The sequence below is a fragment of the Ochotona princeps genome, chromosome 29 (assembly GCF_030435755.1).
Source record: "Ochotona princeps isolate mOchPri1 chromosome 29, mOchPri1.hap1, whole genome shotgun sequence".
In the NCBI taxonomy this organism is placed as follows: Eukaryota; Metazoa; Chordata; class Mammalia; order Lagomorpha; family Ochotonidae; genus Ochotona; species Ochotona princeps.
In genome coordinates, this window is record NC_080860.1 from 2,890,325 (window position 1) to 2,914,564 (window position 24,240).

Below are 24,240 nucleotides of genomic sequence, written 5' to 3' on the forward strand. Positions count from 1 at the left end.
GCATATGCAAGGCTGGAATTTAGCCACTGAGCCATCATTGGTCCCTGACCGTGGTTTTTGCTGTGTGGACTATCCCAGGTGTGTGAGGGCATATATTGTATCTGTGCATAGGTCAGTGTGAGATGGTGTGTACAATAGTGTGTGAGGACATGCGTCGTGTCTGTGTAGGTCAGTGTGTGAGGACGTATGCCGTGTCTGTAGGTCAGTGTGAGGATGGGTGTCATGTCTGTGTAGGTCAGAGTGTGTGAACGTGTGTCGTGTCTGTAGGTCAGTGTGTGAGGACGTGTGTCGTGTCTGTAGGTCAGTGTGTGAGGACGTATGCCGTGTCTGTAGGTCAGTGTGTGAGGACGTGTGTCGTGTCTGTAGGTCAGTGTGAGGATGGGTGTCATGTCTGTGTAGGTCAGTGTGTGAACGTGTGTCGTGTCTGTAGGTCAGTGTGTGAGGATGTGCATCGCATCTGCATAGGTCAATGTTGTGCTAGCTGTGTTGACAGGCATGCAGATGACATTCCTGTTGAGGATCTCAGGGTGAAAGCTGCAGGTTTTTTAAAATTAATTTATTTTTATTACAAAGATATAACTGAGTGGAGGAGAGACAGGAAGATCTTGTGTCCGATGATTCACTCCCCAGTTACCGCAATGTCCGGTGCTGCTCCGATCCGAAGCCAGGAACCAGGAACCTCTTCTGGGTCTCCCACGCGGGTGCAGTGTCCCAAAGCTTTGGACCATCCTCAACTGCTTTCCCAGGCCACAAGCAGGGAGCTGGATGGGAAGTGGAGCTGCCGGGATTAGAACCGGTGCCCATATGGGATCCCGGGGCGTTCAAGGCGAGGACTTTAGCTGCTAGGCCATGCCGCCGGGCCCCAGCTGCAGCTTTTTTCTGGGTTCTCTTTTAGCTTCTGGAAACATCCCTCTTAGAAGACAGTGTCTGCTGTCTGTCATGGTAGCAAGGTGAGCCACTCCTGTGTGTGTTGGTGTTTTATCTGGAAGAGCCCTCCTGCTCTCTGCGGTGCTTGGATGGTCCCTCGTGTCAGAAAGGAGGAAGGCCAGGGCACGGAAGGTGCAAGTCGGAGAGGCCCCTGGGTTCCCACCTGCACCTAGAGCTCTTCAGCACGTTCCCCAGCCCATCTTTCTTGTGAGAAAAGCCCCAGTTCTCGAAGGATGACTCCAGACACGATCATGGTCCAGGCACAATGGCTTTCAGTGCTTTCTGTTCCCCTTTGTCATGGTGCTTCCTTGGCCTGTTCCTCTGGCTGCCTGACTTTGGGATCTACAGGTCCCTTCGCTGGTGGAGTTCTCCCACGCATTTGTAAGTAGGGCAGTTGGATCCCACAGCTTGCAGCAGGCTGTTGATGCAGGTGGCTGTGGATTCAAAATCATTCATTTTCAGAGATGGCAAAGAAGGTTCCTTTCTTAAAGGCAGGTCGTTTGGCCCGAGAGCCCTTGGCCTAATTAGCCTGAGCCTTTTTTAGCCTCTGGTAGAGGACTGTAGGTTATTTCTAAGGAAGAAGTAGGTTTTGCTGTCCCCGAGGGCTCCGTGCTTGCTCTCATGCTCTCTCTGCTTCCTGGAGTGACTGCTCCCCAGGCAAGTGGGGGACGAGGGCCACGGGGCAGTTGCTGTTTGCTTTTCTGTGTCCCTCTGAGGAAGGAAGTGCTGTTGACTTGCCAGCTCATTCCCACACTCAGCTGATGTGCAGGGCATCCCTCGGGCCCAGGGCACGGCAGGAGGTTGATACTGAGGGGTGCACCACTGGCATTAGGGAGCACTCTGGCGTGCCTGGCCCATGCCTGGTTACACTTAACATGCAGTACCCCTGTGAGTGAGCTGTCGGGCGGAGAGGTGACACGGAGGCCCAGCTTCCCTTGGCCAGACTCTGTTTTGAGTCTGGGCAAAGCTCATCTTGAGGAGTCCTTCCAACCTCGGGCCTCCTGCAGGGGACGGTCCCCCTCGCTGGGGCTGAACCCCTGTAGTGGTGCCTTCGTTCCTGAGCTACAGGACACCGGGACAGAACAGAAAGTTCTCGAGTTGCTGGTGCAGGACACTGGGGTGCTGCGGTGGTCAGGAGACTGCGCCAGCGGCTCCAGCCTTCCTGGCAGGAACAAGCTGGCATGACGAGGCCATCACTTATTCATGACTAGAATTTAAAATAGCCCTGCCATAACTAATTCAGAGCCACTGCCTGAGACCTGTGCTGTGGGCTTCTGTGGATTTGAAATGATTACCCTTCTTCCACAGTCCATACATTCAGCTCCCAGGAACAAGGCCCGTGTCAGAGGGCAGACCCTTCCCTGACAGGGCACCCCTCTTCTTTCCCCTAAGACATGTAGTACATGGCCACCTTCCAGCACTCCTCCCAGCCTCGCCTGCCACACAGTGTGCAGTGAGCGCAGTGTTCCTCAGTGCCCCGCGGCATTCTGTGGTCACGCTTTGTCATTCTGGTGTAAAATTACCTACAGCACATATATCACATGTGAGTCAGACATGCAGGAAGGGTGCAGGTTCATTAGGCAAGGAGATGAGAGGTGGAGTCGGAGTCCTAAGGGGGTTCCAGACACGGGGCAGGGTGGGGAGAGGACACTGAGCATGGAGGGGACCCAGTGGACAAAGGCAGGGGCTGGCTGAGCAGGCAGGTTCCCAGAGCATGTGGCACGCATGCTGGGGTAGAGCAGGGCTGGTGCTGTACTCAGAGGGGTGACACGGAGGCCCAGCCAGAGTGTATGTGGGCTAGGTGGGTGTGTGTGTGTAGGAGAGGTGCTGAAAGAAAAAGCATATTTTCAAAAGGAGAAAAAAAAGTCAGATTTGGGTTCCTGTCACTGTGCCATCAGAGCTGTTGCTGGCAGCTGGTGCCTGGGCTGAGTGGTACCCTCTGCCCCAGTGGGCTCCTGGCCTGGGAGAGGAAGGACAGGGATGTTCTCTTTGCCCTTGGCGCTGACAGCTGCCAGGACCGCCAAATTCAGGACACCTCTGTGGCTTGGGTGGCAGGTCTGAGTCTGTGTTCCCAAGCTGACCTTGCCGCTTCACAAAGGTGTTGGCCTGGCCCACGATGGCCCCCCTCCACCAACCTGCAGGAAACTGGGCCGGAAGTAAAAACCAGACAGGTGTGTGCTGTGGGGTGGCCAACAGTGCTTTCTTGGGTTTGGGTTTCTGACCTGCAACAGAGCGTAGGAGTGTGTTGTGTGGGGGTCTGGCTTTGTGGGCCCCCACGTGGTTTAGACCTCTGCTCGTTAGAGCATGAAAGCACATCTTGATTTCTGCATGAAAGTCAGGCGCCAGCCCATGGGCCTGGGAGCCGGGAGAAGCTGCTGGGCCCGGCTGCACTGGCCAGCTGTATTCTCTGGCCCGGTGATGGTAGGTGGTAGGAGAGCACTTGGAGCTGGTACAAGCAGAGACGGAAGCACCGAGTGGCTGTCGATGCCCAGAGGCCGGGGGGTCTGAGGGGCCTCTGGACAGGCCATGTGTCCTGGCCAGGACCAGAGCAGAGGAATGTGTGTGTGTGGGAGCAGGGCGGGAGAGTGCATGCAGGTCTCGGCTGCGTCAAGCTGTGGTCACAGGAGAGTGGAGGAGTGTTCCAACTACCCCAGGCCTCCCTTTCCGAGAGCTGCAGCCCTTCCTGTCCGAGATCTGGTTCCTAGTGAGGAGAGATGTGGCTTCATCCAGCTGTGCCCTTTGGGTCTCATTCCTCCTGCTCCCCTGAACTCTGGAAAAGGGGTGTGCCGGGCTGCAGGCATCTGCCAGTCCAGCACTGGGCCAGGCAGGGATGGTCCCACAGAGGCCAAGGGAAAAGACCCAGCCCTTTGCTGAGGTGGTCAGTGACTGTCCATCACTGGGAAGGCCATGCCACTAGGGCAACGGAGCAGACTGCAGTGGGGTCCCATCTGGAAAGGATGGCCCCTTAGGGTTCCCAAGGGAGAATGCCTGTAGAGTGGAAAGTTGGCAAGGCGGGCACAAGCCAAGGCAGGCAGGCCTGGGCAGCAGCCCTTGGAGCTCTTCAGGGCCCACGAGCCGTGCAGCTGCCTCACGCTCCGTGATGGCTGCTGTTGCAGCTACCTGCTTTCATGTTTTACTTGGACTTCCCACGGATATATTCCTAACAACAGCCTGGACCCGGAAGCTAGGTGTGTGCAGGCCTCCCACAGACCTGTCAGCCTTCGCAGCTGCTGCTCGCCCTGGTCCAGGACCTGCCACTTGCTCCCCTCGCACACAGCATTTCCTGGGCCTGGCGCCATAGCCTAGCAGCCGAAGTCCTCAGCTAGCATGCGCCAGGATCCCATATGGGCACCGATTCTAATCCAGGCATCCCCACTCCCCATCCAGCTTCTTGGCTTGTGGTCTGGGAAAGCAGTTGAGGACAGCCCAAAGCCTTGGGACCCTGCACCCCTGTGGGACACCTGGAAAAGGCTCCTGGCTTCAGATCGGCTCAGCTCTGGCTGTTGCGGACACTTGGGGAGTGAATCAATAGATGGGGGATCTTCCTCTGTCTCTCCTCCTCTCTGTGTATCTGACCTTCCAATAAAAATAAATCTTTAAAAAAAAAAAGCCACAGCATTTCCTGCTCTCTGGTGTGTGGGTGGATGTGTGTGCCTGCAGGTGCCGCTGCTGGCTGTTAGCTCTGGAACCAGCACGCAGACACAGCGCTGGCTACGTATCTCCTGCATAGCGGCCCATGGGGCTTGGGCCGCTGACAGCGTCCAGAGCTGCCTGCTTGCCAGCTGGCAGCAAAACCTTGGAGCATGTTCCTTCAGGGTTTGTCCCCTGGCAAAGCAAGTTAGGGACAGTGTGCTCTGAGTTGTGTTAGAATAACCAGTGAATAGAGAACTGTGTTTTGTCCACATCATCTCTGGACTGTACAGTGTCCCCAATGACTGGTGACAGTGCTAGGAGGACGGCGCCTTCCGAGTCTCTCAGGTTCCCAGGAGTCCGAGGCCCCGGGGACCTCTTCTTCCTCCCTCCTGCTTCGGCTCCGCTCAGCACCAGGAAGCCACATGTAGGCCGCTGCTGGGGCCAGGTTTCCTCATGGGGCCAAAGGGGCAATCTTTCCCCTACCACACGTGTTACTGGTGGCCTGTGGGAGAATCCATGGGTGACACCCAAGACCTGGGTCTATGCCTGTGACCCCTGTTCCTCATTGACCCATGCAGTGACCCCCACATAGGGCTCAGCTCCTCGTGTACCAGACGTGGTGCAGGTGTAACACCATGGCCCTGGCATGCAGCAGGTACCTTGGGGCCTCCTGGGCCTCCTGTCCAGCCTGTGCCAAGCCAAGGCGAGCAGGTGGCAGTGACCACTGTCTTTCCTGCAGGCCACCTGGATGTCAGCATGGCAGCCACAAACCTGGAGAACCAGCTGCACAGCGCCCAGAAGAACCTGCTGTTCCTGCAGCGGGAGCACGCCAGCACGCTCAAGGGCCTGCATGCCGAGATCCGGCGGCTGCAGCAACACTGCACAGGTACCAGCCGGCATGGGCAGGGCAGAGCTGCAGGTGCAGCCACGGCACAGGGCGCATCTGGGGATACAAGGACCTTGATTAGACTTGACAGTGCATTTTGGAGCCAACACACAGCCTGTGTATTAGGTAGAGCTTGCTATTTCATGGCTCTGGGTTGGGGGGCAGGCAGAAGGGTCCCCCTCTGAGTGCTGCCCAGCCCAGAGTGGCTGACGCCCCTTAGCCACCACGATTGGGCAGGGCTGGCTAACTGAGCCCGGGGTCAGCTGCGCATTTTCAGAGCTGAAAACAACTCAGAGTTAACATACGTGTTTTCCTTTGTAGACTTAACATACGAGCTGACTGTCAAAAGTTCTGGACAGATAGGTAAGTGCTGTCCCCGCCAGGGGACGCCCTTGGTGGCTAGACGGTGGCTTTCCTCTCTGGCAGCGGCAGGCTGAAGTGTGGGCTGTGGGTCACAGGGGGCCCGCGCAGCCCCGGAGCTGCAACCTGGGGACAGTGACTGCAGCTCCTGACGGTCATGCGTTTCTGACCATGAATGTGCAAAACCCCAGTGATTGAGGCTGAGGGCGGGGCTGGGCACAGCGGCCCCTCCCCCTGTGTGCCCTGGCAGGGAGCCGGGGCCTCTCAGTGCTGACCTGGAGGAGACCAAGACAACAGCGGGAGCTGTGTGCCCCTTGTGCTGGGCCTGTGTGACCAGATTTCGTGCTGCAGGTATCATTTGTGCGTGAGCTGCGGAACGTGTTCAATCCCCCATGCTGCTGTCAGTAACCAGACAGTACTAACAAGCTTCGCGGGCACTTCAGAGGAGACTCTGGACAGAGCTCTCCCAAGCCCTCCCTAGCACCCCAGCCAGTCTACAGGGCCCCTTGCTGCGTGGGGTCCCTCAGGAGGCTTCCACTTCCAGGGGCTGTGTGCTGAGGATTTGCAGGGCTCAGAGGAGCCCTTTGGCGACACTGCCCCCTGGTGATGGAGTCTTCACTTTGCTTCCACCAGGGAGCTACAGGATGTGGGTGGAGCCCCGTCCTATTGTGATGGCCAAGGTCTGGGCACGCTCTGCTCCAGGGCCTGGCTCCTGGTTCCAGCTCCCGCTAGCACGCACTGTCACAGCTCAGTCCTCTGGCCCCTGCCACCCGGCACTGGGAGCCCCGGGTGGGATCATCGGCTCCGGGACTCAGCCTGGCTCAGCCCTGACTGTTGCGGGCCTGTGGGGAACGAACCAGCAGCTCAGAGGCTGCACTCTGCCTTTCAAGTAGACGACACCGACAACACATTTAAAAAGAACTGACAGGACAGGAGCTGCGGAGCCCCAAGGTTAGTTCTGGAGTCAGGGACAAGAGCCAGCGGTGCCAGCTCCTCCCCCAGCAGCACTCAAGAGTCTGAGACATGAGAGCCCAGGCCCGGGTTCTTTCCCAGGAGGATACGCATGTGTCTGGACGGCCTCTGCTGGGGCTGCATTGCCAGACTGGCAGCAAGGGCTCCCAAGGGGCAGTGCTCAGCTGGGTCCCTGGGCCCCAGAGGTAGCCATGCAGCCAGGTCTCATTCTCCCCGCCTTTTTTTTTTTTTTTTTAAGATTTTTATTATTTTAATTGGAAAGTCAGATATACAGAGAGGAGGAGAGACAGAGAGGAAGATCTTCCATCCGATGATTCACTCCCCAAGTGGCCACAACAGCCGAAGCTGTGCCAATCTGAAGCCAGGAGCCCGGAGCTAGGAGTTTCTTCTGGGTCTCCCATGCGGGTGCAGGGTTCCAAGACTGGGCCATCCTTGACTGCTTTCCCAGGCCACAAGCAGGGAGCTGGATGGGAAGTGGGGCTGCCAAGATATGAACCAGCGCTCATATTGGATAACAGCGTGTACAAAGCAAGTACTTTAGCTGCTAGGCTATGGCATCGGCCCCCTCCCTGCTTTTTAAAGATCTGATTCTTTGAAAGGCAGAGTAACAGGGAGACAGAGAAGAAGATCCTTCCTCTACTGGTTTAATCCATCACATGGCTGCAACAGCTGGAACTGGGCCAGGCTGAACCCAGGAATTCCATGCAGGTCTCAGGCGAGTGGCAGGGAGATAGGTACTGGGTCACCTGGTTTCCTAGGTGCGTTAGCAGGGAACTGGATTGCAAGCCATACAGCTGAGCCTTAAATCGGTGCCAAGGTGTGGAGGTGCCAGTGCCAGGCAGTGGCTACCCATGGCAGCACAGTACTGGTCCCATCTCTATGTCTAACTGAATCCCAGAGGCCTTCAGGGTCCATGGCAGCACAGTACTGGTCCCATCTCTATGTCTAACTGAATCCCAGAGGCCTTCAGGGTCATTTGTGTTTCGGGCAAAAAAAAAAAAAAAAAGGATGTCATGAAAGAATTGGGTTCATCCAAGGGAGAGCCCTGGCTGCCATCACACATGCACTCCGCAAGCTTGAGCAGGCCAGCACCACGTCCAGACAAGGCCAGGCACCCCGGGGACTCAAGGAGGCCAGGGCTGGCTGGTAGGACACACAGGCTCCACGCAGCAGTAGGACACTGAGCGCTGCTGGCTGTGTCCCAGGAGATGGACACCGGTGTGTGGGTAGGCCGGGGGGTCATGCCAACAGGCAGGGCACTGCTGGGGCTCGGGTGTGCGTGGAGCCTAGCAGCCCTGGTCACCTGCATTCTGTTGGAGCAGGACCCTGGGCGGCCCATTTCCCAAATACAGGGTGGGTCGGAGGGAAGGCCAGGCTGCAGAGAGGAGAGGGAGGTGTGTGGTTGGCCAGCATGAGGGGGACACCGAGTTCCCTGGCTGGGGCCTGGCTCCCTCAGGTCAGTGAGCAGGTCCCGGCCAGCGGGCAGCCTGTGTGGGTGCATGAGGCAGTAGAGAAGAGCTGCGCTGTGCAGAACAAGGCCTAGACAGGCCGACACCCCTACACTCCCCCCTCGGGGAGTCGCACTGCAGACAGAGGTGTTCCATGCTGCAGATTAAAACCGCCCTGAGCAGGAGAGGCACCTAGTAGGTGGGGCCGGGGGTTGGCATCTCGTGGATGGAACCTGAAACTGCCTTGGTCACTGCTGGCATCTTCTCAGAGTGGGGGCAGGGAGCTGGAAAAGGCCCTGGGCACAGGCCTCTGCCCCCGGTCCCCTAGGAGGCAAGCAGGCCCAAGGCCGCTGCCCTGGCATGGTAGCCCTCAGCTGGGTCCTGGGCTCGTTCTGCAGGAGATGCAGCGTCCAGGAGCAGCGAGCTGAAGCAGCGCTGTGAGGAGCTGGAGGCGCAGCTGCGGCTGCGGGAAGACGAGAACCAGGAGCTGCTGCAGGAGCTGGAGCAGAAGAATGCCATGATCGCTGTGCTGGAACACACGATGCGTGAGCGCGAGAAGAAGTACCTGGAGGAGCTCAAGGGCCGCAGCCACAAGCTGAGCCTGCTGTCCAGCGAGCTGGAGCAGCGCGCCGGCACCATCGCCTACCTGACCTCGCAGCTGCACGCCACCAAGAAGAAGCTGCTCAGCCCCAGCACCTCGGACGCCAGCCCAGCTGGCAGCCCCGTGCTGGCAGGCTACAAGCCCGCGCCACCCAAGGACAGGCTGCCCGAGACGCCACGCCGCCGCATGAAGAAGAGCCTTTCGGCACCCCTGCACCCTGAATTCGAGGAGGTCTACAGGTTCGGGGCTGAGAGCCGCAAGCTGCTCCTGCGAGAGCCTGTGGATGCCATGCCGGACCCCACCCCCTTCTTGCTGGCCCGGGAGTCAGCGGAAGTCCACCTCATCAAGGAGCGGCCGCTGGTCATCCCACCCATCGCCTCCGACCGTGGTGCCAGCGAGCAGCCCAGCCCAGCTCGCGAGAAGCCACACAAGGCCCACGTGGGGGTGGCGCACCGCATCCACCACGCCAGCCCGCCACAGGCCCAGCCCGAGGTGGAGACGCTGGCGGTGGACCAGGTGAACGGAGGCAAGGTGGTGCGGAAGCACTCAGGGACGGACAGAACTGTGTGAGGCCCGGCCGCTGCCCCGGCAGGCACTGTGAGTACTAGGAAATCCATCCACCCCTCGTGTCCCCGTCCCACGCATGCTAAACTGTCGTCACCCCAGCCCCGAGTGCTGCTCATGACGCCCCTGCAGAACAACGCGCATCACCCACTGCCGTGGCCAGATACCTGCGGGCCGACTCGCTGCTGCTCCCACGCGGTGTAATGTGCACGCTCGCGACCCAGGCTGCACCGCCACCGGCGTCCATGACATCCGAGAGCCACACACCCGCATCGAGCAACTCCGCCAGCCTCAGCCCTGGCCCCGGAGACACCCGTGCCATCCGACAGCCCTGCCCGCCGTGGGCAGCAGCCATCCCCCACGTGTCACAGGACCAAGATGGCATGACCACTCCTGTCACTACAGCCCCCATGTGTGTGCATATTTTTCTGTTAGTGTTTCCCAAAATGTTCAAGATCCCAACAAACTTTATTTTCTCAACCTGCCTTCTTTGTGCCTTGTGTCCTATTCTTGCCCAGGGTGGGAGGGTGAGGAACTGTGGGTGCCCATGGCACCTGCTGGAGCTTTGCCAGGGCCTGCCAGGGCTGCAAGCCCTGGATGCCCTGCTGAGCCTGACCCCACACCACCCCTCAGCTCTGGCAGAGTGGGCAGCAGTGCAGGTGAGGACTTGACACAGCTCCACAGCCCAGGGGCTCTGGGGGCTTGCTTGTTGAGTACAAGAATCCTGGAAAAGGAGTTTAAAAAACAAAACCGTTACGGATAGCTTTCTGGTTAGAGCTGAGCGGCTGACATCAAAGAACGGGGCATGGCGGCAGTGCCGGCCCCGCCGGGAGCACACAGCAGGTGGACAGCAGCCGTGGCCTTGGCCCCACGTCAATCCGAGTTCAAGGTGAGGCACACCCCTTGCAGCACCCAGTGAGAAATGTGCCTCGTGGTGAAGAGATCTGCTTCAAAGACCAGGCCGACTCCCATGGCATTGCGTCGCATGGAGGTGGTGTAGACGGGGGTCCGGAAGGTGTTCTGCAGGGGAGGGCCACGGAGGAGGCAGGGCTGTGGCTGGGCACTGCACGCTCAGACAGGCCACCCCTTCAGGAATCTCCCACAACGCCCTCCCGCACAGCTCTGGTCCCGGCACGTGGCCACACACAGGGTGGCCGGCAGCTGGCCTTCACCTGCAGTTTGAGGCGGTGGGCTTCAATGGGGATGATCTTGAGGATGGGCAGCTCCACAACCAGCACCTTGGGTTTGCTCTTGATCAGACAGCCTGCCTCTGTGTCCCAGTCGGCGCCCTCCAAATACAGCCCTGAGACAAAGCAACCTGCAGGCGGAAGGGGAAGTGCTAGCCACATGGAGCACCCACAGCCGGCTGCCCACGCACACTCGGACTTCTCCCATGCTATTCCCGTGCTCTGAGCAGCACAGTAGGGACCCCACAGATCACGCCTCCCCCACCCTGAGGAGCAAGTGTGGACTTGGTATCCAGGCACAAAGACCCACAAGTCAGAGCTGGCGCCTCAGGAACCCCATGAGAGCAGGCTCTTGGCCACAAAGAAGAGGCTGAGAAGGGTCCGTCGAGTGGCCTCAGGGAAGGTGGCAGTCCAGACACTGCCCCATGAGCCTCTGTGCCCAGGGCAGGGAGCAGCAGTCACCAGCTGCCATCTGCCTAGCTGGTAGCCAACACCTGTGGCAGCCGAAGTTAGAGAACTAAATGGCTCCCACACAGCCGTAGCCTCCCAGCTCACAGGACGCTGCCTGCTGCTGACCCAATTCATGTCCAGAGCCGAGGCTGACTGGGAGCCCATTTCCCAGGAACTAACAAGGTTGAACCCCAGATCCCAATGGAGAAGGAAAGCCCTGTGCCCGCTCAGGGAGGTGGTGAGCAGACACAGCCTGGCCCTTTTGTGGAGGCCAGCTCAGGGAGAGGCCCACCTTGTCCTGCCCGCTCGTTCACTTCCTCCGCATCCTGGAACTTGGTGACCTGCGTGAACAGGGTGGAGCGGTCCAGGGGCCAGCCGTTCTTGCGACATGTGGCCTGTACCAGCGCCGTGAGGTAGGACTCAGGGATGTGCAGCCCCGAGAGCCACATGACGCCAGGCTCGCCCTCGGTAACCTACAGGTAGAGCAGAATGAGGGCTGGGGTTGGAGGCTGCCACCAGATGCCAGGGTCAAGGGCAACTCCAGAGGGTTAGCAAGTCCCCCTCAGGGGCACAGTGGCAGCCCTTATGGAGAATAAAATTCAGCTGGCCTGCCAAATGCCAGATGGGTCAAAGGTGTGAAAGGGAAACCCAGTGGCACAGGACTGAGTCTCCTGAGAGTCTCTGTAGCTGAGAGCCCTGAAGACAGGTGAGGAGACGTTTAAACCTCCTCTGGAGAGAGGAGCAGCTGGGAGATGTAGCGCCAGCACTGTCACACAGCTCTTCAGCCAGTGTGCGACACAGTGGGCCCTCCCACTGGGAGACAGCCACAGCACACACACGCATATCAGACTCTGGATTCTGAGGCACACATCCCTGAATGTGGCAGAACATACGTGTCCTATGACCACCCAGATGTCCATCAGAGGAACCAGGACACAGGACATCCGTAAATGGAATGTCCTGAAGAGAGAGCCGTATCTGTATGACCTAAGACGGAACAGCTGATAGCCAATGCACAGGCCATGGCAGGTTGAACTGCCACTTGGAGTGTGGGCATTGCATAGCAGGGCACAGGTTTGTGTCCCAGCTGCACCAATTGCCGATCCAGCTTCCTGCTGATGCCCCTGGGAAAGCAGTGGAGAATGGCCCAGCTCCTTGGGCTCCTGTGTTCATGTGGGAGACCTGGAAAAAGCCCCTGGTTTCAGATTGACTCAGCCCCAGTCACTATGACTACTTAGCATGAACTAGCAGGTGGAGGCTGCTCTCGTGGGTGTGTGCACATGCACCTCTCAGATAAACAATCTAAAACCCAGTGTGTGGAGAGCAGCAGAGGCAGAGCAAAGCACGGAGACCCCAGGCCGGCTCGCTGCCCTCACTCACCCAGGATGTGTACTGGCTGAACCTGCGCAGGAAGTACACCATCCAGTTCCCCAGGGACTTGAGGGTGTCGGGGGCGAGCTTCCTCCAGATGCTAGGAATGTGTCCAATGAAGAGGGACCTGGCCACATCGTCCAGCTCGCTGCTCATCCCAACTTCCCCTGCCAAGGCCTGTGACCAAAGCAAGTGCAGTGGGGTGAGACGACCCCAAGTGTGGTGCACGCTGCCTGCCCCCCCCCGTTTCCCCCATCGTGCATGCACATGCCAGGCTCACCCTCTGCAGCTCAGCCAGCGACCGCGCCATCCGCACGGCAAGCTTGTTGAAGCGCTCCAGCTCCTGCAGGAGCACCACCGAGGTGGGGGAGATGCCAAAGCCCAGCTGCTTCCGGACCTGGTCCAGGTCAAAGACCTTGGGCATCTTGTGCTCGATGTCCTTGGCCACGCTGTCGATGTAGTCATCGCGGCTCACACCAGTGCTAGACTCCCCTACAATCAGCACAGCACATCCCGAGGTGCCAGTCCGTGGAGGATCCCCAGAGCACCCACACCCACCAGCCTGCCCAGGGAGGTCACTCACCCGTCTGCGGCTGCAGCTCCAGCAGGTGCCCCCACATATCTCGGGCTGCCTGTGTGTAGTAGCCAATCTCGGCATTAGGATGAAGACCAAACACTTCCGGCGTGTTGGCCAGAGGCAGGGCCTCAATGGCTTCTAGAACCACAGTGAACAGAGGCCACACTGCAAACCCACCCCAGTTCCGGAGGGTCCCAGATGGGCATGGCTGAGACTTGCACTGTAGTGTGGAAATGTTTATTCCATACACACCACACACACACACAGAACACATACCATCCACACACGCACATACCACACACACAGAGGCACGCGCAGACACAGCTCCGAATGCAAATGCCCACTGAGCTTGCAGCTGCACTGTCCCCGGGTAGGAGGCTTGACCTGGCTCCCGTGGCTGTCAGGTCCCCTCACAGGCCCACTAAGGGACCAGGTCTGACCTGCATGTAGCCCCAGCCTGGCTAGGCTTGGGAGAGCTACCAAGGCAGCCACTGGAAACAGAAGAGCACTTTAACAAACTTTAGAAACAGGTGTTTGGCACAGCAGTTACAACACCATGGGGACTGCAGCCCATGTCAAGAGTGTCGAATTCAAGCTCCAGCCACTACAATCCCAGTCCAGCTTCCTGCTAATGCGGCTCTGGGAGACAGCAGGTGATGGTTCAAGTGCTTGGGCCTCTGCTGCCCACGCAGGAGACATGGACACGGCTCCCGGCTCCCGGCTTCAGACTAAACAGCCCAGGTTGTGGCAGGCATTTGGGGAGTAACCGAATGGAAGATAACTCTCCCACCCCCACCTTCCTTTGTCAACTGAAATTTAAAAATTTTGAGAAGGCTTCCTCACATTCCCTGTGATTCTAGAAGCCATCAAGGCCCTGCCTTTGGCCAACATACGAGAGAAATCTCACCAACAAATTTCTCCTTTATATCCCCAGTGGGGATTTTGTAGTCCACCTCCTTGTTCCAGAAGAAGTGGAATGGCTGGAAGGTGTCAAAGATGAAGTCACCCAGGTACTCATCCATGTAGGTGGTCAGGATGCGACGGTCGAAGCTGTCGATGGCGCGTCCCCCATACATGACCTGAAACGGAGACCAGTGAGGGCTGGCAGTCTGTCTGCTAGGCCCCGGGCAAGCTCCTCCCCACCTGGCCACTGCGCAGCTCCAACCTCGGGCCCCACAGCATGGAGGAGCTGCAGACAGATCTCCCCAGCATCGGGCCCAGAGTGGCACTGGAGTGGAACGGTAGGGTCCACGGGCAACCAGAAACCCCTACTGAACATCAGACAAAACAAAACAGAACCGAACCAGTGAAGTTAGCAGTCGCCCGGCTCAGGGTCAAAGTTGTCCCTGGAGCTGGTGGACAGGCCCACGGCCTGGTGAGGCCACTATCTGGCTCAAGTACCCCCATGCATGAGGCCCCCAGGGCCTTGAGAGGCCCCCAGGCTGGGCCGGGCTGATGTCACAGGGCCTCAGAGACCCGCAACCATGGGGAGCAGCAGTGAGAAAGGACCCAGGGCACCATGGCCTGGTCCAGCTGCAGCCGTCCAGGGTTCCCAGGAGCTCCTACCTCCCCAATGAGGTACTTCAGGCTGCCCCACGGGATGCGGGGGTCGTGCTGCTGGAAGGCTTTTGTCAGGTACGTGTTGAGGATTTCCATGCAGACCTTAGGAGAGGGGTTACAGCCCGATGAGAGAGAAAGCAGCGCACGGAGGCAGGAGGTGTCCCCGGCCATCGGTGACCACGGCTGGGACTTGGCAGGGGTGGGGAAGGCAGCAGTAGCTGGCACCTGGAAGTCGGACTCGTTGAAGTCATAGTACACGTTCCAGCCGATCTTGCCGAACTTCCTCCGCTCCTGTACCACGGCGTGGAAAAAGGCCAGCACGTAGACCATGGACTTGAAGGCGGCATGTGGGCACTGATCCAGCATTTCCTGAGTAATCTTGAAGTAGGTGGCCCTCATGTTCAGCTTGAGCCCATTGGGCGGCTCCGTGACAACCTGAGGGAGAGGGGACACAGCTCGAGCAGCCTGTCTCCCTGGCAGTCTCCCCACAGTGCCGCCATGTGGAGCCAGCACTACCAGTGTCTCAAGGACATAACCCTAAACCTTGGGGTCCCCAGCAGTGAGCAGAAGCCGTTGCATCTTCTCCCACATGTTCCAGAAGAACGTCCCCTGGGGGAGCAGTCAGAGGGGCCTGAGGCCTCCTGGGACCTCTGCATGCAGCCCTGGACTGTGGGGGTCAACTGGTGTGGCCCTGGTGCACAGCCCACTAGACGTTGTCATGGCCACTTGCAGAAGTGGCAGAGATGGCCTGGGAGTCCAGTCACCAGGGGACAGCAGCTTCCTCCCAGAGATGAAGGGGGAGAGGGGATTGATAAGGTACCCTCCAGGCTGTGCATACTCTGAGTGTTCACTGTGCACACACACAGACAGGGGACAAGGCTGCTGGTGCAGGGGATGCCCATCCCAATGCCAGACCTTGAGGGACTTCTGCAGGATCCCGATGGGGAAGCCCTTGGTGGGGTCCGTGGTGAGCCACAGGCGGAAGTCGGGGTGTGGCTTGGTGATCCTCTCCAGTGACTTCTCCAGGTCCTTCAGCCACTTGACCAGGAGGTGACAGTTCTGTAGCATCAGCCACTGCCCACGGGCCACAGCTGTCTCCAGCAGCTGCAGCGCCACCTGTACCAGGGTTGGGGGGGGGGCGGTGAGCCGAGGCTGGTGTCCCAAAGCCAGAGACACTCCCAGTCTGGACACTCCCAGTCTGCAGGTTGAGCAAGTGTGGGGCACCCACACCTCTCCCCCTTCCAACAGCCCCAAATTCTTCCAATTCACATCCCTGAGGCAGAGTTGCAGCATCACCTGGAGGTGGGCACCAGTGCCCTTGGCTCGCCTGCCGGCTAACCCAGCGTTGGCATGGTAACCCTACTGCTTCACTCCCAGGCTTTCCCAGCACTCTTTGTCCCACACAGGCTGGCCCCATGGTGCTCCCTGGAGCATCTTAAATGGCATGCGTGGGTGTATGCCATGGCTCTGCCCTGCATGCTGCTGGGGCCTTGCTGACCTTGACCACTCAGGGCAGTGGGGGGCCAGGGACCAAGGGTGACAGCAGTGGCCCATGGGCGGGTCTCATGACCCACATCGCCTGCCTGAGCCTGGGGCTCCCTGTGTTGGAAGTGTGAGCAGGGCCCACAGCTCAGTGCAACACGCTCTGAATGCACCCAAGGACCCCCAGTTGCCTCTTACTTTCTCTTGACCTTGACCCATGGCCAGGAACTTGAGGCGGTTTCCTCCAAAACCGCAGCGCTCGGCTAACTTCATCAGGTCGCTGGCGGGGTCAGAGCCGGGGCTCAGGATGAAGACGATGGGCGAGTTGGGCGTGCTCTGTTCAAAGATGGCCTCGAAGCTGATCATCGGGGGCTGCACGTACCTGCCAGTCACACCAGCAAGGCCCACACAGGCTCAGCTGGGCCAGCTGCAGCCTCCACTCAGGCTGCTGGAGAGGCAGCCCATGACGGGCCCCCCGTGTCTGGACCCCTGCCCCCTATGTGGGAGACCTGGGAGGAGCTCCAGGCTCCTGCCTTCAGCCTGGTCCAGGCACAGCCACTGCGCCCACCTAGGGAGAGGACGGCTCAATCCCCATCCCTGCCCAGCCCTGTCATTCTTCCTTTCAAATAAAAGAACCTTAAAAGTAGCAGAACCACAAGGAACCCTCATGGGCAGACAGTGGCACGGCCACCTGTCGGCCTGGCTTAACCCCCAGGCAGTGGCGAGTCTGAGAAGAGACGGGGCCCAGCAGGGCCGAGCATCACCATGGCAGGGCTCCCAGGCCCAGCATGGCCTCAGGAATGCAGGCTCTCACCAAGTGGGGCCGCCCTGGGTGCCTGGGCCTCACGCACACGGCTGCCTCCCTCTCCACCTCTGCCTGGTAGCAACATGGCCAGATGCTGGTGCCAGAAACAGCACCGAAGCAGCTTCTCTCTGTATCGCCCAGTACGAGTCACTTGTGAGGTTTTGATTCTTATTTCATTTTCATTTTTTTGACATGTAGAGAGAACGATTCTTCCATCTACTGATTCACTCCCTAGAGGGCCCCAACAGCCAGGGCTGGGCCATGTTGAAACCAGGAGCTCCGTCAGGGTCTCCCACATGGGTGGCAGGACCGGAGGACCTGGCCCTTCACCATCTGTGCCCCGGGTGCTTCAGCCAGAAACTGGACCAGGAGCAGAGACAAGAACCAATCCCAGACATATAGATACAGGGTGTGGATGGCCTCTGTGTACAGTGCCCACCCCAGCTGTTTGGTAGTAGCCTGCAGTGGTGGCCATCCAACTGTCAAGAGATATCACACAAAACTCTGACTTGGCTTCTTTCAAGGTGCCGGGGGTCTCACCATTACAGCCCTTCTGTCACCTGCCCTCCGTGGCCTGGGGCTGAGAGTGGCAGCCTGCATGGACCAGGGATTGGCTGGCAGGGCCACCCAAGCCCCTGCTCTTCCTGCTGCCAGCCATGAAGGTGCAGCTGAGCTGCCCCTGTGAGTTCTCCTGCTGGTATTGTGCTCAGTGCCACTTGAGCTTCCTCGGTCCCCCAGGCCCTCCATAAGGCGCTATGTTTGGTGTTGTCTGTGGTAGCTACCAGGAAATTTGTGGCCCAGAAACCTGGGGAGCCCATCACTCCCAGAGCAGTCTGGGGGACCAGGGAGCAACACTCCTCTTCCCAAGCCCCAGCCAGGGCCAACACCCCAGAGGGATGCACGCACTTTTCTCCCATGGTCAGAGTCACGTAGTCAGTCACGGCCCGGTACACACGGTCCACGCGGAAGCAGCGCAGGATGAGCAGCTTCTGGAAGGCGGTGATGTGTCTGTCATAGCCCAGCGGGAACGGGAACTGCTCGAGGGAATCCAGGTCATACCACTGGCAGGAAGCAAAGCCCGCTTTGGTGTGAAGTGCCCAAGGCCAGCGTAAAGGGGTGAGAATCAGCAGACGCAGGAGCCCCCCCCCCCGACCCCAGCCATGCGGAACTTGCTCTAACACTTCCCACACCAGAGACTCCAGCTGCAGAAGGGAAGGGACCGAGTCTTATTCACTGTTGAGGCTCTCATGCTCATCAAGTACATGGTACCTGGTGGGTGAGTGAACAGGTGGAAGGATGGATAGGAGGGCAGACAGGTGGGTGGGTGGACAGAGATGGAGGGAGCAGTGAATACAATGGACAGATGGGTAGATGGATAGATACAGATGGGTAAGTGACAGATGGCTGGACAGACTGATGGTCCTCCCAGTCCACTGCCTGAATGAGACAAAGCAGACCCCTGGCCAGGCACTCAGAAGGCACTGCCCCCACTCTGGATGGGTCCCTCGCGTGGCGCCAGGGCTCAATCTAGGTGTGAAGACGGCTGGAAGGTAGGGGAGTGGGGTGGAGGAAGAGCAGGTGGCCACACCTCCTGCCAGGTGGCAGTGTGCTTCTCCACGTCATCAGGAAGGTTCCCAAAGGTGTCTGCGAACAGCTCCGACAGCAGGTTGATGTCCTCCCACCCCTGGTCAGACAGCCACGTGCACGGCTTCTTACGCTTGCTCTTCTCCAGGGAGATGTTCCCTGACCACAGCAGAAAGAGAGGGGTCAGCAGTCGCTGTGCTGCCCATGCCGCCACGTTGGCCTCGCTTGTTTCTGGACAAGTCCACTGAGCAGGACAGGTCGAGAACGAGGCGGCAGCATCAGCTTGCCCTGGTCACTACCAGGGACCCAGGTCAAAGGCTCTGAGTCCAGCCGGCCCGGGACCTGGCAGAAGCTGGGGTCCCAGGGAGAGATGAGGACATGCCGCTGCTCTGGGCTGCCCTGCACGGACTGGCACCAGGACACACAGAGGAGGGGGCAGGAAGCAAAGGGGCGCCGTTACCCTTAAGGAAGAAGTCCAGCTCTTCCTGGGGCACCCTGCCCTCGGCCTGCTCAATCTTGATGGTCATGTTGAAGGAGAACAGCAGCTTGTGTCTCTCAAACAGCCCTGTGGGAAGTGGCACACAGCATCAAACTTCTGCGCCTCCCGCTACGAGCCGCGAGCCACATGCCCTGTGCACCACGGGCCCCAGCGCATTTGGGGGAGGAAGGCAAGCCCGTTGCTACAGCCCCGTTGGGCTCACCCGTGCAGCCGTAGTTGTAGATGTTGAAGGTCAGTGTGTCCATGATGTTCCTCAGCCGCTTGAGCAGGATGGAGTCTGGCAGCGACTTCTTGAGCGACAAGCCGAACACGTCGAGGAAGGCGCTCAACGAGTACTGGTACATGGAGTTGACAAGCGCCATCTCAGAGAGCACAAAGAAGAGGATGGCGCCCCTGCGGGCGGCCGGCCGGTAGCCGTCACGCAGCCTGTCTATGTCCAGGGCTGTCTTCTCGGCCAGCTTAAGCTTCTCGGACACCTGGGGGCAAGGCACGGGTCACGCGGGACCAGGATGGCTGGAGGGGTGGGCAGGGGTCTGGGGGCCCACTCCTCAGCACCCTACGTCTCTAGGGGAGCGTCACACACTTAGCCATCCCAAACTGGTGCTCCCTGGGCTACCAGAGCCGGCCCAAGGCAGGTATATGACTCAAGGAACTCCCAGAACCGTGCTCCTGGGAACATGGAAGATTCCCTGCGAGTCCCCGGGGATGGGGTGGTCTTGTGGTCATGGGAGGAACTGGAAGATACAGCTGACACAGCTTACACAGCCCAGAAATGCAGAGAAAGCATCTTGAGGACTCCCAGGGGTGTTGAGCTCCTTCTGCCAGCTTTTCTGCCAGCCTCAGTGGGCTGAGTCCCTGCGAACACCGTCGGGACACCTGCCTCCCATAGCACAGCCCGGAGGAGGCAGCCTTTCCCATCATGCAAACCCCTAGATGAGCGGAAGCCCACCTCAACGGGTCCCGGGTGGACGCTCCGGACCCCTGGAATGTGAACCGGTCCCCGAAGTCCCAGCTAGGAACCTCCTCTTCCCCTGGCCAGGCACCTCCATGGCTTTGGACTTGGTCTCCTCCAGAGTGTACACCAGCTCGGCATTGTCCAGCATGTTGCCCGTGGACGTGGCCAGCTCCCGCAGCAGCGAGTCCTCCAGGTCCCGCAGCAGGTTTTTGTTGTCGCTCGTCTCCTGGATCAGGTGTTCCCGTTGTTGCTCTAGCTCATGCCGCTCATGGCTCACCAGCACACTCAGCAGCTGGTCCTCAAGGCCCTTCAGTGTGACTGCGGGGACCACAGGTGGCCTTCAGTGGCTGTGGCCAGCAGGGGCCGCGGGGCCTGAGTGACTGAGTGACACGTGGCTGAGTGGAGACACATGGGTGGCAGCCTCTGATTCTTCCCACAACGGATTGAGACAAAGGGGAGAGTCCCAGACCAGAGCGTGTCCTTGGATGCCCTACGCAGCCCCACAGTCAGCAGCTGTGGTTGCCGCCTCTGGGCATCACCATGGCTCTCTACACGCAAATGCACTCTACAAGGCTGGCACCAAGCCTGCCTGGTGCTGAGCTCAACCCTGTAGAATTGCTCCCTACGTGGGGTCAGCAGGCCTGGACCCACGGCCCTCAGAGCCCCAGTCCCAAGGCCCGCTGGCCACCCTTACCCGTGTAGTTGATCACCATGGCCTTCCCGAACACTGAGGGCGGGTATCTGGGGTTGGCCAGCTTGGTGTTGAGGTAGAGCCGGAAGTTGGAGTCGTAGTCCACTTCCTTGTCCCCCAGGATGATAAACTGACGCCCCTGCGTGAACTTGATGTTCTTCTCCAAGACGTTGTCGATCACGGGGTCGATGTACTCGTCCACGTCATGGAACAGGAAGGGGGTCCCATACTTGATGGACATCTCCAGCTGCTTGAGGAAGTCAGGGTCGTTAAAGGAGGCCACCTGGAAGAGAGGGGCAGGACACCGGGAGGCATGTGGCTAGCTGCAGGGTGGCACCAGAACGCGAGGCCGATGGAGAGCAACAAGGGAGCAGGTACATGGTCCTAGGGTACCACGCTGGCCAGAGGAGAGTGGGGAGAGGAGAGGTACATGGTCCTGGGGTACCACGCTGGCCAGAGGAGAGTGGGGAGAGGAGAGGTACATGGTCCTAGGGTACCACGCTGGCCAGAGGAGAGTGGGGAGAGGAGAGGTACATGGTCCTGGGGTATCACGCTGGCCAGAGGAGAGTGGGGAGAGGAGAGGTACATGGTCCTGGGGTACCACGCTGGCCAGAGGAGAGTGGGGAGAGGAGAGGTACATGGTCCTGGGGTACCACGCTGGCCAGAGGAGAGTGGGGAGAGGAGAGGTACATGGTCCTAGGGTACCACGCTGGCCAGAGGAGAGTGGGGAGAGGAGAGGTACATGGTCCTGGGGTACCACGCTGGCCAGAGGAGAGTGGGGAGAGGAGAGGTACATGGTCCTAGGGTACCACGCTGCCCAGAGGAGAGTGGGGAGAGGAGAGGTACATGGTCCTAGGGTACCATGCTGGCCAGAGGAGAGTGGGGAGAGGAGAGGTACATGGTCCTGGGGTGCCACGCTGGCCAGACGGAGGTTTGAAAAAGCAAGCAGGTATGTAGCCTGGGGACACCCAGTGGCTAGGCTCAGGGCAGCTCCTCCTGCACACACACTGTTCAGCGGCTTCTGTGAATGGCCAGGGACTCTCACTTCATCTCCCAGGAGACCTCCCAGTCCCACAGCCCCCTTGCGCCATGGTCAGCCCTCTGTCTGCACAGCTCAACCCTCCCAAGTGCACTTCCAGCAGCCCCCACTCCTCTGCTCCCAGGCCTGCTCCCCAACCCTGCCACCCACGTGACCTGTGCACATGTGGGGGTGGTGAGGGTGGGCGGGGGATGGGGTGGGGTGGTAGTGGGGGTGGTGGGAGTGGGGATGGGGTGGTGGTGGTGGTGGTAGTGAGTGGGAGTGGGGGTGATGGTAGGTGGGGGTTTCCAAAGGGTCTTGAAGCAAGTCCTTCCTCCTCAGGATCCCTGCAAGTTCCTCTGTGTGCAGAGAAATAGCCAGGACCTAGAGCTCTGGATGCATGCCCTGGATAGGCAGCAGCCATCCCCTGCTGCTAGTGGGGGACCAGAACACGAGAAGAGCCGGACCCCAGACCAGGCGCAGTCCCTGCTGTCCCACAGCGCCGTTCCGGCACAGACCACTCCAAGCCACCTGCGTGCCCACAGCACCTCAGACAGCAGTACACAGCAACCCCGAGGCCAGATGGCCACGTGTTCACTGGGTCTCTGAGACACCCTGTGAGGTCTGCCCCACCATGCAATGTGGCTCTGTGAGGCAGAGGCAGCACTGCCCATGGGGGCCGCAGTTCTCCAACATGGCTGACCACACGGCACCCAACTCTGGGAGGCAGTGGCAGCCACTGCAGCCATGAGTAGTACTGTGCAGGGACTGCACAGGTCACCACCCCAGGAGGTAAGACGTTCTGGAGGAGGTGGTAAGAACCCAAGGATCCTGCAGAAACACTCTTTCGAATTGACCTGCTTGGGGTTCCAGTGTTCTATGTTCTAGAGCATTCAAACCCAAAAAGACAGATGGAAGGAGGAAGCAGGAAGAGGGCAGGTGGCAGTGAGCCCTGGGGGCAGGAAGTTCCTGACCACCAGGGGCCAGGGGACAGGCAGTACCGGCTGAGGGCTGCGGCATTTCTTCAGAGGACGACAAAAATGCTGCAGGTGGACTTGGCTCCTGTGTCAATGCACGGAACCAGGCCTGCGCGTGGCTCTCTTCCCCTGCCCCTAGGACTGCATGGAAGGAAAGCCAGAGCTCAGCCCTGGGGGCGGGGAGGTGCCTCCTACCCGCAGGTTGTTCTTCTCCTCTTTCCTCTTGATCCAGTTGAGAGCCTGCTGCTGGGGGTCTATGCAGAGGGGGAAGCGGCTGGCGCGTGTGGTAAGGATGCCATTCTGCACCGAGAGCTCATCCGGGGGCAGGCCCTGGGAGCCCCACCTGCAAGGGCAAGCAGCGTCAGCCTTCTGGGACAGTCTACCAATGCCCTCAGGCTGCTCCACCCTTGTGACACCTGGGAGCCACCACTCTGCAGTGCACCCACGGAGACCCTGCCCACCGTGCACCTGCTGATCTCAACGTCATCGGTGAGCAGGTTCTCCAGCCGGAAGGGCTGGCTCAGGGGGATCTCCCGATCCAGGATGTCGCTCTGCCACACTTGGTTGACCATCTCGTCACGGAACTCCCACGTGAAGGCGCCCTCATAGCTGAGGAAGGCGGAGCACAGCAGGCAATCGCCCAGCAGCTTCACCCGGCGGTGCATCAGCTCGTCCAGGTCATTGAGCCACCTGGTGCAGGTGAGACGGCTGTGAGCCACCCCCGTCCTCCCCAGGGCACGTCCCATGCACCCTGCTTTCCTATCACCTCATAATTTGTCATGAATCTTGTTGGACCATTGCCCTGAAGGGAATAAAGGAAACGGTGACCCTAACCCCCTATACATACAGGGTCACCATACTATACCCAGAACTGTGTCAGCTCAAAACACTAAATGTTTGCTGGAATGAGAGGCCAAGGATGAGAGTGAGACAGAGACCACGAGAGCGAGAGAGGGGACGGTGAGAGCAGCAGACAGGGCTGACGACTGGGCACCGGTGACCTTACGTAGCAGTAACAACCATAGAAAGAACCTTCTAGAAGGAATTACCTCAACACTTGGCTAATGGGGCTAGCCAGAAGGAAATGTGATTTCAAATATCCCTTCTGGTGGAGATAGACCCTCCCCCAGATCCATTTTGTGGTTTCCTACCCTGGTAAGCCCAAGGACCCCCGTGCTGGTGGGTGGGGATGCGGCTTGGTCAGTGCTTCCGGACCAAGCACCTGAGCACGATCCCCATGCCTGGCCAAGTATGCTCACTCAGCCCAGTGGGGGGTCAGGGAGACCCCACCCAAGAACAGATGGAAGTGTCCCTTGGCCCCTCCGAGGAGACACTGACGACCATAGCCACTGGCTCACCGTGAGCAAACAGCACTGGCCAGTGCCCTCTGCCTGTGTCCACGGACACCAGATCAGAAACCAGGGCTCGCCCAGCACAGGTGGCCCAGGGGTCCTGCCTGTGAGGACCACACCAGTCACTGGGGTGACAGGCGAGGGATCCTCCCGCCAAACTCAAGGACATCCCACCTCCCTCTGGCCACACACACCCCAAGGCTCCTTTGGGGATGGGACCACATCTTCCTGTCTCCTGTGTCCTCCACAGCTACTTGGGACCACATGGCAGAAGTCCCCCACGCGGGGCCAGCTCCTAACCCATGGGCAGCACCGCCAAAGCCTGGGCAGTAGTGTGGCTG

At 59.4% G+C, this 24,240-nt stretch overlaps 2 protein-coding genes across 3 annotated transcripts in view; one reads left to right on the forward strand and one right to left on the reverse strand.

Annotated features, from left to right (window-relative positions):
- Nucleotides 1-9,874, forward strand: part of CCDC92 (coiled-coil domain containing 92) — a 28,805-nt gene extending 18,931 nt beyond the window's left edge. For both annotated transcript variants that reach the window (XM_058656547.1, XM_058656546.1), the window contains exons 2-4: nt 5,300-5,446; nt 5,768-5,809; nt 8,625-9,874. In XM_058656547.1, the coding sequence (XP_058512530.1) occupies nt 5,317-5,446; nt 5,768-5,809; nt 8,625-9,397 (945 nt within the window). In that variant the 5' untranslated portion in view covers nt 5,300-5,316 and the 3' untranslated portion in view covers nt 9,398-9,874. The remainder of the gene's footprint in view (nt 1-5,299; nt 5,447-5,767; nt 5,810-8,624) is intronic.
- A 2-nt stretch (nt 9,875-9,876) lies between these two features.
- DNAH10 (dynein axonemal heavy chain 10) overlaps nt 9,877-24,240 on the reverse strand; it is an 85,445-nt gene continuing 71,081 nt past the window's right edge. The window contains exons 61-79 of the mRNA XM_036496384.2: nt 23,016-23,237; nt 22,743-22,890; nt 20,556-20,835; nt 19,950-20,179; nt 19,109-19,382; nt 18,868-18,972; nt 18,412-18,566; nt 17,730-17,884; nt 16,217-16,400; nt 15,452-15,652; nt 14,762-14,971; nt 14,543-14,638; nt 13,884-14,055; nt 12,983-13,114; nt 12,680-12,891; nt 12,409-12,576; nt 11,321-11,501; nt 10,564-10,709; nt 9,877-10,411 (exon numbers count right to left, since the gene is read on the reverse strand). Of these exons, the coding sequence (XP_036352277.2) occupies nt 10,265-10,411; nt 10,564-10,709; nt 11,321-11,501; nt 12,409-12,576; nt 12,680-12,891; nt 12,983-13,114; nt 13,884-14,055; nt 14,543-14,638; nt 14,762-14,971; nt 15,452-15,652; nt 16,217-16,400; nt 17,730-17,884; nt 18,412-18,566; nt 18,868-18,972; nt 19,109-19,382; nt 19,950-20,179; nt 20,556-20,835; nt 22,743-22,890; nt 23,016-23,237 (3,418 nt within the window). The 3' untranslated portion in view covers nt 9,877-10,264. The remainder of the gene's footprint in view (nt 10,412-10,563; nt 10,710-11,320; nt 11,502-12,408; nt 12,577-12,679; nt 12,892-12,982; nt 13,115-13,883; nt 14,056-14,542; nt 14,639-14,761; nt 14,972-15,451; nt 15,653-16,216; nt 16,401-17,729; nt 17,885-18,411; nt 18,567-18,867; nt 18,973-19,108; nt 19,383-19,949; nt 20,180-20,555; nt 20,836-22,742; nt 22,891-23,015; nt 23,238-24,240) is intronic.